The sequence below is a fragment of the Gobio gobio genome, assembly GCF_949357685.1.
Source record: "Gobio gobio genome assembly, chromosome: 2".
Classification (NCBI taxonomy): Eukaryota; Metazoa; Chordata; class Actinopteri; order Cypriniformes; family Gobionidae; genus Gobio; species Gobio gobio.
In genome coordinates, this window is record NC_137098.1 from 51,961,933 (window position 1) to 51,976,191 (window position 14,259).

Genomic DNA, 14,259 nt, shown 5'->3' on the forward strand with positions numbered 1-14,259 from the left:
CATTACTGTCATTAGACCTGAAATTCTGTTTTGTCTTTTAACTTTCAATGTTATTGTTAACATAAATGTTAGACCTAGGAAAATGTATTAACTTTTTCATAGGCTTTGTCTCAAAATGTCATGTGAATATGATACACTATATACTCAGTAAATGCACAAATACATAACAGAGATGAAAACAGATTCAGGGAATACTATATTTTACTATACAGCATTTTGGGTGAAATATTGTCATTTTTAATGATGAATTAAAGTAATAGGAGAGGGTGGAAAGGAAGGAAAAGCCAATTGGATGGAGGGGAATGCCCACAGGAAGTGAGTCAGGGCGGTTTGTCGTGTCTTCTCTTTCCTTTCAAACCTTATCTGAGCCTCAGAAAGCAACCGAAGAACAGCAATTTTTAGAAAAGCTGGCCAGACAGTGAAAAATATGTCATTCAGGGTCAGATGACTAGTCATATGTCACAATTGTTTTAGCTTTAGTGTGTATTTTTATTTCTTGGCATCAGATTGTTAATCCTCATCTTTTAATAGCACGTCAGTTGTTAAAATAACCATTTGTATATCTTCACAGGTTTCTGGGGGAGTGTCGAGTAGCGCTTCGAGATGTGCTCAACTCTCCAAACCTAGCTGCTACTTTCACTGTGTCCCTGGTAGACACCAAAAGGAACAGCATAGGGGTGCGTTTCTCTGTTTGTCTTCACATTTCATTTGACATTGTCTATCACTCTTACATTTTATGTTGAATGGTGGAACTACATGCAGCCCGGACCTTCATTGTTGGTAGCAACATCCCACCTTCATGTCTACCACAGTCTGTAACTCACTTGAATCTCAAATTCATGTCACCCCTGTCCCACATGTAATTCAAGAAAGACATTTTGAAGAAATACTACAAGGTTTTTTCTTACACAACAGAGTGCCACTTCCTGGAATTGTGTGGTTATTTATGCGTGTAAGTTGACGTTGGGTGATAGAGGATGAAAAGAAGGAGAGGGAAAGGTGGAGTTGGTTTTCTTAGCTCCTTTGCATCCGTGTGCTCTTGAAATAGCTGAATCCGGAAATAATTTCAGGAAAGTACATTATAAGGTATCACCCTGACGCCGGTCTAATCTCAAAAACAACTCCATCATGTATAGTAGCTTTTCTTTCCCACCCCTCCCAAAACAGCTACATCTTAATTTAGGACTTTTATAATTTCATAATAAATCAAATCATTTTTCCAAGTAATTTGAAATTTTTCACATCTCCCAGAGGACTACTAAGAACTACTACATAGAGATTCAGAATTAACATGAATAATGTATAATATATAATTCATTCTAAAGTGAAGGTCATAGTAACCCACTATTATGACTCAAGTATTGCCAAATCTTTTAGAAGTAATTACTAATGATATGGATCAGTATTCTAAAGTGACAAGCATAATAACTCTAGTACTGAAGTCACTGTAAGATTTTGAGGTTTTTGTACGTTTTTGGATAGTAATGGCTTCTGACGGATTCGGTAACACGAGTAATTACTAGTGAGTGATCTTCACTTTAGAATACTGATCCAAATAATTAGTAATTCCTTCTGAAGGATTTGGTAATACTTGAGTCATTACTAATGGGTTACTATAACCTTCACTTTAGAATTCATTGTATATTATGCATTATTCACATTTATTATGAATCTGTATAAAGTAGTTATTGATTAACTAATAGTGAACTACCACATTCAACTAAGCACTATTACTTACTGATTCGTTAACCAGAGTTTCATGTTAGGCAATAGTCGTTAGAATGTTAATTGTGCATTACTCATTTGTTCCTGTGTAGTTCTTCATTAATGACGAAACCGTATTCTAAAGTGTTACTCAAAATGCTGCAAAATAATGAATAAAGAGGAAAAATAAGAAGCTTGATTAGGTGCTCAACATCTTTACAGATAAATAAAGCACAAATAATATTTTAATATGGTAGTGTGCATGTTGTTTATGTAGCATTGTATGAGCGTAGTGATGTGTATGTGTATGATGTGAATAACAGACAGGTCCCTGTATGTGTTTACAGGCTATTTATTAGTACACTACTGTTCAAAAGTTTGGGCTCTGTAAGTTAAAAAAATTTTTTTTTGGGAAGAAGTCTATAATGCTCATCAAGGCTGCATTTATTTGAGCAAAAATACAGTAAAACAGTAACGTCAGCAGCACAATTGCGCTCACCTGGCATGTAAATGGTGTGGGGTGACCTGAGCCGCTGCTGACTCCAGAGGAGGAAGTTTTGAGAACAGAAATAAACTCTTTCAGAAGCAAAAGATTCTCCACCTGGCCCTCCTACGGGGGAAGGAGTGGTGCGTTCACCGCCTCTTGGGTAAGAGTAGTTCCCTCAATCTCTGGGTCGCCCGTCTCAGGGATGTTGCTTCGCTGACCGCATGTAGGGTTTAGCAGTGGCTAAGACAGGCTGTGTTGCCTTCCTGCGGGGGGCTGGACATTGCGGCCTATATGTTGACTGCTGCTCCGCACCAGAGCAAATGTAGATGCCGCAGAGGGACGCCCTCACTGCCGGGCAGGCAGGCGGGCCCCCTTTGGCGGTCTGGTGGCAGCAGCTTCCCGCCGAGGCAAGATGTGTTTAATCATCTGAGTCTGCTTCTGTACTGCTGTGAACTGCTTGTCAAAATCCTTGACAGTGTCGCCGAAGAAGCCAGCCTGGGAGATGGGGGCGTCGAGAAAGTGTACTTTGTCTGCGTCCTTCATCTCAGCCATGTTCAGTCAGAGATTTCTGGACAACCAAGGTGGACATAGTCTGACCGAGGGCCTGTGTCGTGACATTCGTCACCTCGAGGGCAAGGTCAATCTCTGTGGGCCGTTCCTGCATCAACCCTGGCTAAGAACAACCCTTGTGCACCTCTTTTAGTGCTTTGGCCTGATGGACTTGCAGGAAGGCCATAGCATGCAAGGGTGAGGCAGCCTGTCCAGCGGCACAATAAACTTTGGCAGCGAGAGCGGCCGTGAACCAATCGCCCTGGAAAGCATGGCCGTCAACTCTGGGTCTGACCCCCAGAAGGGGGCAGCGCTGCTGAGTCCTCATCCCCGGAGGACTCAAGCCATCTGATCATCCACAGGAGCTCATAATGAGAATGAGCCGCAGACTCAGTGGGAAGCTCGTCAGCTTGCGATGTGTGTGAGAAGTGGGAGGCCTGTAGGAAATGGCCTGGCGGGATTGCTTCCACTACAATCCTCAGATCAACGTTTTTATTCACCGAAGTGGCTCTCTGCGGTGCAGAGAACCCAGAACAGGGAATAATGGAGGGGACACCTTTTTCAAGGTACTCGAGTCTCTATCTTAGCATCGCGATGGTCTTTTTCCCACACTGATAACTTGAACTATAAACAAACGCTGCTTTAGGCTGTCAGACAGGGCCAGGAAATGACTGCATCCAGAAACACACAGGTGGAATGCCATCTTGAAAAAGACCCCAAGTCACCCGTGATTTGCTCTTTTGGGAAACGTGATTTCACAAGTACAACATGTTCCTGGATCACCATTGTCGTTGATCCTTGAACAACCTTTCAGTCAACCAATCAAATTTGTGGGGACATTTTACAGTTTATTTCAATTTTAGGCTTAAAACCAGAGTTTTAGGGGTAAGTTATGGCCAGGGTTAGGTTTAGGGTTAAGATTAAGATTAAGGGTTAATTTTCTGACAGGAATTTTGATCCGGAATCAACAAAATCTTACTTGGTAAAATCACAATGACTTGAAGCACCCAGGGGTTGAATCGCTTATCTGTGCACTTCATGGGGCGAAAACACCGCTGTATGTGGGTTTTCTCCAACAGAAGAACATCTCCTGTCTTTAGTGAAGGCGAATGGAAGACCTTGTCGAAACAAATGCTACGGTCAATAATTTGCTTAGATTTGAAGCAAAAAGCGTAACGAGTGAGTTGCCAGCCAGCTTATACCCGTATATTTGGGAGAGGGGCTTGGCATGTAAATCTCACTCACCAATCTTCATTGGCCTGTTTTCTTACTACTCAAAGGGGATTGGGCACCCAAGTGAGACCTCATATGTCAGTATCGACATAACATCGAATGTTACTGACTGAAAGGGAACATCATTTATTTGAAACGGTAATCGAATCTGAAATATGTATTTGTCTCTTTTGATCAATTTAATGCATCCTTGTTAAATAATTTTTTTTTTTAAATAAAGAAATCATACTGAGCCCAAACTTGAATGGTAGTGTATATTAGTGTCTGTAGTATTACATCTATCATCTATTAGTATATTCAAGTTATTTTATATTGGAGATGTAGTGTGTGTGTTTGTTTCCTGTAGGTGTATGAATAATAAATATAATTCCTTCTGGACCAATACACCCCACAAGTTGAATAATTATTAAGCTTCTATATTACAAATAAATGTATTATGAATTACTGGTGACAGACTGTGATATATAAGAATATATCAGAATTCCAACTGTATAAGTTTTATTACAGCAAAATATTTATTTGTTGTTGCAACGTTGCAGATCTTGTGCTCATTCAATCTGTGTTCCCTCTGCCAGGCCACAGTAACCCTGCAGGTTTCCTACATCCCTCCTCCAGGGATGGTGCCCATCTTCCAGCCTCCTCCACAGCCAGAGGCCCAGCACACCCCAGTGGAGCTGGACACAGTTACAGGTCAGTGTACTTGCATAATATACTGGGCCCAATCATAGAGTTCCCTATCATAGGATGCAAGTGTTCCATTGCCTATTTGTAAACTGAGGGCTGCATCAGTATAACATCACATTTGTGCTATGTGATTCATATGTATATGATTGTGCAGTTTTCTCATTGGACACTATGGGTGAGGAGGACACTGAGAGCATGCTGATGATGGAGGTGGTGGAGGAGCCTGAACCTATTCCAGGGCCACAGGGGCAGGACATTGGGACCCCTACAGTACCACCCAAAAAGGCTCCTCCGAATTATAACCACGGCCTTAAGAAAAAGAAACGCCAAGGAAACAAATCCCCCCTGTCCGACAAACCTCAGGACCTCCAGGTGTGTATACAAGTATGAATCTTTGTCTGGGTGTGCATCTCTGTATGCATCTATGACTCCACAATTTGCTTTGTCATGTGTGGCTATTCTCTATAGAAGTCTAAAAAAAAGTATTCAAATACATTTTTTTTTTGTATCAACAAAAACAACTATTTGTCTATAAATTGTAAAAAGCAAATTAATAGTGTTTTCTTATTGCTCAGTGTAGAATGGACACCTTAACTAAATGTATCTGTATCACATGACAATCACTGTCCACTCTAGCAATTGTCATTTTCTCACTATGCTTCTACTTTGAATATAGGGCCACCTTGTGGTAATGTAAAGTCTTGTGCAATAAGTCAAACATTTATTTGGGCTATGAACTTGCTTATTTGCTCTAGGCAAGACGATCGATTCATCTAAACGTTGGATTGTAGAATAGTCCAAGAGTTTAATTTAGATTTTGAAAATTTTGACTAGACAATAAAAAAAGTTACAATATTCAAGTACATTTAAGCCAGTGGTTCTCAACTGAAATGAAAGAAAAATGCTGAATAAAAATAACAAAATCCAACTAACAAAACAATTCATAGTAAAATTAATTTGAATGGTAGAGGCTTGCTGAATTAGGCAGATTCCAACATGGACATGACATTTTGTTATGAATACTAAGTATAATTATAAGCAATAACAACAATATTAACTATAATATGAATAATAATTATTATTAAATGATAATAACATTCTAATTTTAAGCATGTTTTGTTAACTTTTGTATCATGAACAGTTTTGATACTGTGTTGGGTCACCATTTTATGCAAACTTACCAAACTAGCCGAGAACCACCAATTTAAGCATTTAGCGAAGGTTTTAGCCAAAGATAAGTTTAAAAAGCGCTTTAATATCCTATGTGATGATGCCATCGTTAGCTGATATATTTCCGAGTAGTTTTGATTGTAGAAGCATAGAAACATTAATTTATTGTATGTTCATTGTAGGTACGGCTGCGCATCATTGAGGGAAGACAGCTCCCTGGTGTCAACATTAAACCAGTTGTCAAGGTCACAGTTGGAGGACAGACGAAGAGAACGCGCATCAAGAAGGGCAATAATCCATTTTTTGATGAGGTAACAGTTATTTACATAATTTTTATTATTTTATTTATGATTAAACAGGAACAAAAATAGAGTAAATGCTCAAATGTAATTTGCATATATGCTTTCCTTTCAGACTTTCTTTCTAAACTTCTATGAGAAGCCTTCAGATCTTTTTGATGAACCTATATTTTTAACCGTAAGTTATATTATTATCTTTATGAACAATGCTGTTGTTATTTTCAATGAACACAAACCTGCAGTTAACTTGTCTATGTCCGTTCCAAGGTATTTGACTCCAAGTCGCTACGGAAAGACTCTGTTATTGGAGAATTCAAGGTAGATTTGCTCTTATTTCTTATTTTTCTTCCCTCTATCCTTCTCTTGCTAATCACTGTCTTCGTTTGGTGGTTTCTTCTCATTTCCAGTGAGTTCCAGGATATCTTTATTTTGATTTTCTTTACTGGTCACAGGCATGTTTTTTCTTAGATCATCATTTTCAGCACACATGTTATTTGTTCTGTTATTTCAGGCGTCGCTAATAACAGTGCTGATTTTGTGTTTTCTCTTTCAGCTGGATGTTGGCATGGTGTATAATGAACACCGTAAGTACCACATAGTCATAATGTGATTTTAATTGCTCTTTTCCAAAAGCACCGTTTTGATTGTGTCTCAGAACAAACAAACCTCTGGACCTAGACATGTCAGTTTTGAGACTCAATTAAGCTTGTTGCCTCTAAAATTGAAGCTAAAAAGCCCCCCAGTGTTTTATATTTTATATTTTTTCTATTCCACTGAACAGGACATGCTATTCTCAGGAAATGGTTGTTGCTGTCAGACCCTGATGATCTTTCTGCAGGGGCCAGAGGTTATTTGAAGGCCAGCATGTTTGTGCTGGCTGCAGGTGACGAACCTCCGGTAAGTGAGAGAGAGATTGAGCATGATTCAACAGCATTAACAAATCAAACCTTATTATTAAGATCAATCTCTCATTCTTTTGAAAATATCAATTCTGTGTTAGATGGATAAGAAAGAGGGTCTGGAAGAAAAAGAGGATATAGAGGGGAACCTGTTGAGACCAGCTGGTCTTACCCTAAGGGGAGCCTCATTTACTCTCAGAGTGTACAGGGCAGATGATCTGCCTCAGAGTGAGTATAAAACATGGCTGTTTGTAGATGTATGTTTTCTGTTTGCATCTGGTAATCTGCTTTCCTCCTCGGACAGTGGATGACGCTCTTATGGACGGTGTCAAACAGTTCCTTGGTTTTGAAACCAATCGAAAGAACCTGGTGGATCCATTGGTGGAGGTCAACTTTGCCGGGAAAACGGTACTTCTGTCTTTGTAACTAGTTTAATCATGAGGTATTAATCAGATAAAACCCACTGTATCATATTTGATATGCAAATGTCTATTGTCTCAAAATTATCAGCAAAACTTTGCTGAAAAATCTGTTGTTCAGAATCTGCTACATGGCTTCTGTCATCTTAATGATTTTTTTTTAAATTAAGTAAAATGCCTTTTTAGTATAATTCTAAAAAACGTCCCCATTCAGTTTGAGATATACGTTTTTAGTATTTAGTATTTGTACTTCTTTCATTGTCATTGTATTGGATTGCATTGTATTGCATTAAATGTTTTACCCCCCACAGTAAAAACTATGAGCTTTGATTATAAAACTAAGCATTTAAATATCATCTCACTAAGATGATATTGAGTGACACTGATATTTAAGTGCATCTTATGTATGTAGTCTGCTATTTTATTTTAAATATCTAATTTATTTTTAAATATTGTATATTTCGCTCAGTTTTTCCCTCTTCCTCTTCGAGTATGAGCTCCATATTCTCCTATCATACTATATGAGTCATAAAACTATCAGATATTATACTTTTTGATATGAAAAACTTTTTTTATTTTGTCTGTTCCATTTCAAAAACTAGATTTTTTGGACTTTCATTGTATATGTCATGCTTATTAGGATTAAGAGGTACTGATAAAATATATATATTTTACCTCTAGATCAGTAGTAAGATTCTGGAGAAAAATGCCAACCCTCAGTGGAACCAGAGCCTCACCCTGCCCATCAGGGTAAATGTTATACACTCACCTCACAAAACAACCTAAGTCCTTCATTAGATTTATTAACAGTCTGTTTTGCACTCCAGTTTCCATCAATGTGTGAAAAGATGAGGATACGCATTTTAGATTGGTGAGTTACATTTTTCATATGTGTTTAAATCTAACCACCATATGTTAATATGGATTTCTTAATTTATGATGAAAATGTGTCATCTTACATGCCTTCCCATTCTCATTCTCTCAGGGATCGCGCAAGCCACAATGACATTATTGGGACTACACACTTATGTATGTCCAAAATCTCAGCCCCTGGAGGAGATATTGAGGGTAGGCTGTTTTTTGTTGTTGTTTTTTTTAGTGTGCAAATTGTTGCTCAAAATACAGCATGATTGAAGGCTTTTGTTAAGTGGTAGTGGCAAATCTAGAGGGTCACTGTCCTGCTTTACAGTTTTTGTACACTCTTTATCAGTGGTTCTCAGCCTTTTTGACTCCAAAGCCCCATACTGTCCTCAACACGATTTAAAGACGCCCCCCATCCCCCCACCCCCCTGTCCCCTCCCTAGTTGAGAACCACTGCTCTATGCTAACCATTTAAAGAATTTAAAGATGAAGTGTGTTAATTCTGCACATGGTACATCTTGTCAATTCCCAGTGCAAAAGCTTGTTACAATCAGTCCTTCCCAAAACTCACATTGGTTGAGCCAGAACTTGACATGTTGAGTCACTCAAACAGCAGTGCTTGTGCCACAATGTTTGCCACACTCTTTGGGAAGCCAAACAGCATCAAGTAATTTATTTGTAGTCTCTGTCTATTTAGCTAGTTGTAAGTAACATATCATCAAAAGAAAATATTCTTCACCTTTATGTGCATTTGTCAATGTTGAGTGATGTCATATTTGAGTAATGTGCTGGTTCCAGTGTTGAAGTGAGGAAAAACACTACTTTTTGTTTGCTAGCTGATTTGTTGTCTTGATTTTGTACCACTTCGTATTGTCATCATAAGTAATGAATTGGCAGTGGTTTGAAACTAGAGATTGAAATTAACTGCATTTTGGGGAGTGTTGTGTAAAATTGGCTTGTGTGTTCTATTCTGAATTACAGACAAGGATGACTAAAACTACTACAATTTTGTTAGCTACTTTTTTTAAACGTTAGCATCTATGCTATTAAGGTCAAAATTGTCCCTGTTACAGTGTAATTATACATTTATGTACTGAGTAATAGCAATTAGCTACATGTACTACTTACTATAGGGTTATGGTAGGATTAGGGTTTGGTTTAGGGTTAGTTGCATGTAATTATGCCTAATTATTACTATAGTAAATGTAATATGTAACAAGGACACATTAAAATAGTGTTACCCAAAATTGTTTAGTGTTGTTGCTTTTGGGGGGGAAAATTTAGTATATTTGAGTGTAACTGAAATTGGTTTCATTATGTTAGCAGTTAGCAGTTGGTTGTGATATTTTGTGAGCTGCATAGAGTGAGTTTGGTGTGCAAATCTAACTACGTGTGGTGCAGACGTGATTAATAAAGGCTCGTGCATGAGTCCGGTTGTATAGCATCAGCTGCACTGCCTGCATCGTTCACTTCATCTATCCTTATTGTGTCTCAAAACTTTTATTTCTCTCTGCACTCTGCACTCAGATGAGTTCCCTCCCAGGACCTTCCACGGCACTAGTATGTGTCTCTCTGATCTCAAATATATGTACTACCCTTCCTGTAGATCCACCTATGTCAGATTTGGCCTTTTGTTGGGTTGTAGTGCTTGTAGTTTATAAATTACCTATTGCTTTATTCGGCTGGTCTTTGGATAAGGTGTTTTCTATGACTAAATGGCAAAAGTATTTGCCACTGAATCTATGTCAACAAGCAATACGTCAATACAGCAATTTGTTCACATTTACAATTTGCTATTTATTTTTTACTGCTTCTAGGCTAAAGGTGACTGTCTAATTCTTGCTCTCCTCCATTTTATGTCAATAAGTGGATGACAATATAGGGTTTCTTCCGACCTTTGGCCCTTGCTATGTCAACATGTATGGGAGCCTTCGAGAGTTCACAGCCTTCTCAGACCCACATGAGGCACTAAACCTAGGAAAGGTGAGATTCACTATATACATGCTATTAAATCATTCAAGCACGCTAAGACGTGAACAAATAACTTGAATCTGTACTAGCGTACTGTCTGTAAATCACATGTCTGTTTGACAGACAAGACAAGAAAGCCAGTTCAGACTTTTGCACTTGAAGGGACAAAAACACACAAAAGTATACCAAAATGCCTGCTTTGTCGAGTATCCTCATAAGCACAGTCTTAAATTAGCTAAATATAGTCTTAAATGACCGTAAAGAGTTGTGAGGCCATGGGATATGTGTCAGATCTGCGTCATGTGCTTCAGATATTAAAGTGACAGCAGCCTAATAAACTTGCTGCTGTAATGTCATTGTCAATGTCATTCATGTAAATCAAAGAACAAAAGACAAAAAAGAAAACCACTCACTGTTCTTGACTGAATACATTTTGTAGCTTTAAAGTACAAGTTCACTTCAAAATGAAAATGTCCTGATATTTTACTCACCCCCATCTCATCCAAGATGTTCATGTATTTCTTTCTTCAGTCGTAAAGAGATTACGTTTTTTGAGGAAAACATTCCTCGATTTTTCTCCCCATCATAGACTTCCATGGCAACCAAAATGTTGAAGGTCCAAATCAATGCAGTTTCAAAGCAATTCGAAGTGCTTCAGAGGCTTTACGTGATCCCAGACGAGGAATAGGGTCTTAATTGCTCATCCTGCGCTGCTCTGCGACGTGCCAAGGATTGCATAATCACGTCGGATAGGTCACGCTAGACGTAGGCACCGCCCCGTGTTTACAAAGCACACATGCGAAGACTAATACAAACATCCTTTAGCAAAAAAAAGGTAAAACAACGATGTCGGACGATTTTCATGTTTCATGTTTTCATGTGATTACTCAGCGCAAGATGAGCAATTTAGGTTAAAAATTATATTCATTTAAATTAAAAAAAAAATTAAATGGCAGATCGTTTCACGAGATAAGATCCTATTCCTCGTGCATGATGTTCATGCATGCTCCAGAGGATTGGCTCTCTGGAGCATGCATGAACATCAGATACTTTTGATTTTCCCATCAAAAACATAGTGCTCATCTTTCGGGGGGAAAAAATCTACAGTCTTTCATAGACAACCTAGGAAGTCTGGGAAGGTCTTGTTTTTTAAGCTTTGTTACAAGCTGTTCACACATTGGCAATAAAATGAGAATTCTTACATATATAGCACCTTTAATATTACTTAATAATACTTAACTACAAGCTCCTCTGTGTGGGTTTTTTGACATAGGGAGAGGGTGTGGCCTATCGAGGACGTGTTCTGCTAGAACTCATTACGAAGCTGTCTGAGCAGGTGGAGCAAAAGATTGAAGACATACATTCTGATGACCTACTGGTGGTAGAGGTGAGGTTACAGTTATTCCTCCTGGGTTTAACATCAGACACAAGATCATATGACACAGGAATGCATCATTTAATATAAGTGAAAGACCACTGTTGTGTTGTGTCACACAGAAATTCATGCGGAAGAGAAAGTTCTCCCTCTTTGCTGCATTCTACTCGGCGACTCTTCTTCAGGATGTGGATGATGCAATTCATTTTGAAGTCAGTATTGGTAACTACGGCAACAAGTTTGACAACACCTGTCTGCCTCTGCCCTCGACCACTCAGTTCAGCAGGGCTGTGTTTGACGGTGAGATACCTGAAATTTTTTTTATTGCTCTACATAAAATATCCATTCTGCTATTTCACTTTGTAGTGGATTCTTGTGGCATTTGTTCTTCCTTTAACAAAAACACCATACCATATACAGTACACTGATCAGGCATAACATTATGCACTTAGGTGAAGTGAATAAACACTGATTATCTCTTCATCACTTCATCACTTCATCACGTTGACTTGGCCTCCAAATTGCCCAGACTTAAAGGATCTGCTGCTAACATCTTGGTGCCAGATACCACAGCACACCTTCAAGGGTCTAGTGGAGTCCATGCTTCGATGGGTCAGGGCTGTTTTGGCAGCAAAAGCAGGACCGACAAAATATTAGGAAGGTGATCATAATGTTATGCCTGATCGGTGTATATAAACATGTGTATTTAGTACGTTTAATGGGTAAGTATACTACCATTCAAAAGATTGGTGTCAGTATTATTTTTTAATTTTAATTTTTAATTAATAGTTTTATTCATCAAGAGTGCATTAAATTGATTTAAATTGAGTAAATAAATTTACTACATTTGTAATAGTACAAAAAAGTTTTGAACTTTCTGTTAATCAAAGAATCCTGAAAAAATGCACAAAAATATTAAGCAGCACAACTGCTTTCAACATTGATAATAATAAGAAATGATTCTTGAGCACCAGATCAGTTTATTAGAATCATTTCTGAAGGATCATGTGACGTCACAGGAATAAATTACATAATAAAATATATTAAAATGGAAGTTGTAATGCTATTTTACAATATTTTTTTATTTTTAAGCCTTGATGAGCATAAGAGACTTCTTTGTAAAACATTAAAACATTTTACAGAGTCTAATGAAACTTTTGGACGTGCATATCTATACTAGTAAATGGAAAAATACAGAGCCATATGATATGATTTTGTGGGGGACTTTTAAACATTTTAAAAAACAAAGTAGTACGATTGAAGCTTTATGTTACATGGAATGCCCACTAATGTTTCATTTCAGATTATTATTTGGAAGGATCACCTATAAGCCAATGATTGATATTCACTCAAGTATCTAACATCACTTCCACTGTTTTACATCTTTATTTAGGCTGCCATTACTACTACCTACCATGGGGAAATGTGAAACCTGTGGTGGTCTTGTCTTCAGAGTGGGAGGATATCGTCCCTCGCATAGAGGCCTTGAACATGCTGCTCAGCATAGTTGACCGACTGGTGAGGAACCGTTCCTTCAGTCAACACATCAAAGTATATCAAAGCATAATCAGTTATAATTGTATTTCTTAATACGTTCATCATAATAGGAATCAAACCTGGAGCGTGTACAGCTGGATCTCAAAGCAAGAAGTGACGAACAGGAAGTGGAGCAGAGGGTTGTCCAGCTGCTTGATGATGTCATAGCCGACTGCAGGTTGAAATGTGCTCAAGTGTTTTGTTAAGCCGTACCACACTCACTATGACCTACTAAAGCGTTCTTGTGTGTGTATGTGCTGTAGTGAGGAGCTCCCAGAGTTGGATAAATGGCCCTGTGTAACTCCACTGGATAAAGCTCTGAGAAATCTGCGCAAGATTAATATGCAGCAGATAGTGCAGGCGGCACTGGCGCTTAAACACGGACCAGAGACCGAGCTGAGTACAGTGCTGGAGCAGGCTGAGGACTGGGCAATGAGACTACGTCACCTCGCTGAGGAGGTGAAAGAGATGTAGCTTGCATGTCGAAATGATTGGTGGTGTTGTGATACCTGCACCTGATTCAAATAGTGACAGCAGCCTGGTATTCCTGCTGCAGTCTGTGTCAGTAACATTAATCAAAGAACAAAAGAAAAAGAGATCCATTCATGGCTCTTGACTGATAAACTTTTGTAGCTTTAATAAGGATTAATCAATATTTAATTTATATAGTGAATGTTGAAAATAACGTATACCCGGGCCTTAATAGTTTTTGGTGTGGTATACATTTTTTTATCGAGAACTCATTGTGAAATTTCAGTGATATGTAAAATGTTGGCGTCATAACAACGTTATTAAAACACATGGTTACATGGGTCAAAAACAAGGAATTTTGAGCCCTGCTATATTAAAAGCACTGCTAAATGTGACATTTATTTTAATGGGTTTATGCGAAGATTGTTTTAAGTTAAATTAAACGTTTTTAAAGTCTATTAAATGTTGGCTTTCAGTTATATTGTAATGTTGAATGGCTATAATTACTAATTTCATCCCCAGAAATTGAATCCCCTTAATTAATTACAAAAAAATGTGTGATTAATTAGGTATTTTTTTTATTGGATTGACAGCAGTACTT

The 14,259-nt window shown here is 38.2% G+C and overlaps 1 protein-coding gene across 9 annotated transcripts in view; it reads left to right on the forward strand.

Annotated features, from left to right (window-relative positions):
- The window catches only part of dysf (dysferlin, limb girdle muscular dystrophy 2B (autosomal recessive)), a 93,115-nt gene that overhangs the window by 16,196 nt on the left and 62,660 nt on the right, over nt 1-14,259 (forward strand). For 5 of the 9 annotated variants that reach the window (XM_079837281.1, XM_079837278.1, XM_079837279.1 and 2 more), the window contains exons 4-23: nt 572-677; nt 4,549-4,663; nt 4,812-5,029; nt 6,010-6,138; nt 6,242-6,304; nt 6,394-6,444; nt 6,680-6,710; nt 6,908-7,023; nt 7,127-7,253; nt 7,330-7,433; nt 8,126-8,194; nt 8,272-8,315; nt 8,430-8,512; nt 9,833-9,865; nt 10,173-10,288; nt 11,550-11,663; nt 11,774-11,951; nt 13,045-13,169; nt 13,259-13,365; nt 13,451-13,646. In XM_079837281.1, coding sequence (XP_079693407.1) covers nt 572-677; nt 4,549-4,663; nt 4,812-5,029; nt 6,010-6,138; nt 6,242-6,304; nt 6,394-6,444; nt 6,680-6,710; nt 6,908-7,023; nt 7,127-7,253; nt 7,330-7,433; nt 8,126-8,194; nt 8,272-8,315; nt 8,430-8,512; nt 9,833-9,865; nt 10,173-10,288; nt 11,550-11,663; nt 11,774-11,951; nt 13,045-13,169; nt 13,259-13,365; nt 13,451-13,646 — 2,125 coding nt within the window. The remainder of the gene's footprint in view (nt 1-571; nt 678-4,548; nt 4,664-4,811; nt 5,030-6,009; nt 6,139-6,241; nt 6,305-6,393; nt 6,445-6,679; nt 6,711-6,907; nt 7,024-7,126; nt 7,254-7,329; nt 7,434-8,125; nt 8,195-8,271; nt 8,316-8,429; nt 8,513-9,832; nt 9,866-10,172; nt 10,289-11,549; nt 11,664-11,773; nt 11,952-13,044; nt 13,170-13,258; nt 13,366-13,450; nt 13,647-14,259) is intronic. The other 4 variants (XM_079837286.1, XM_079837284.1, XM_079837282.1 and 1 more) reach the window with 1 other exon arrangement.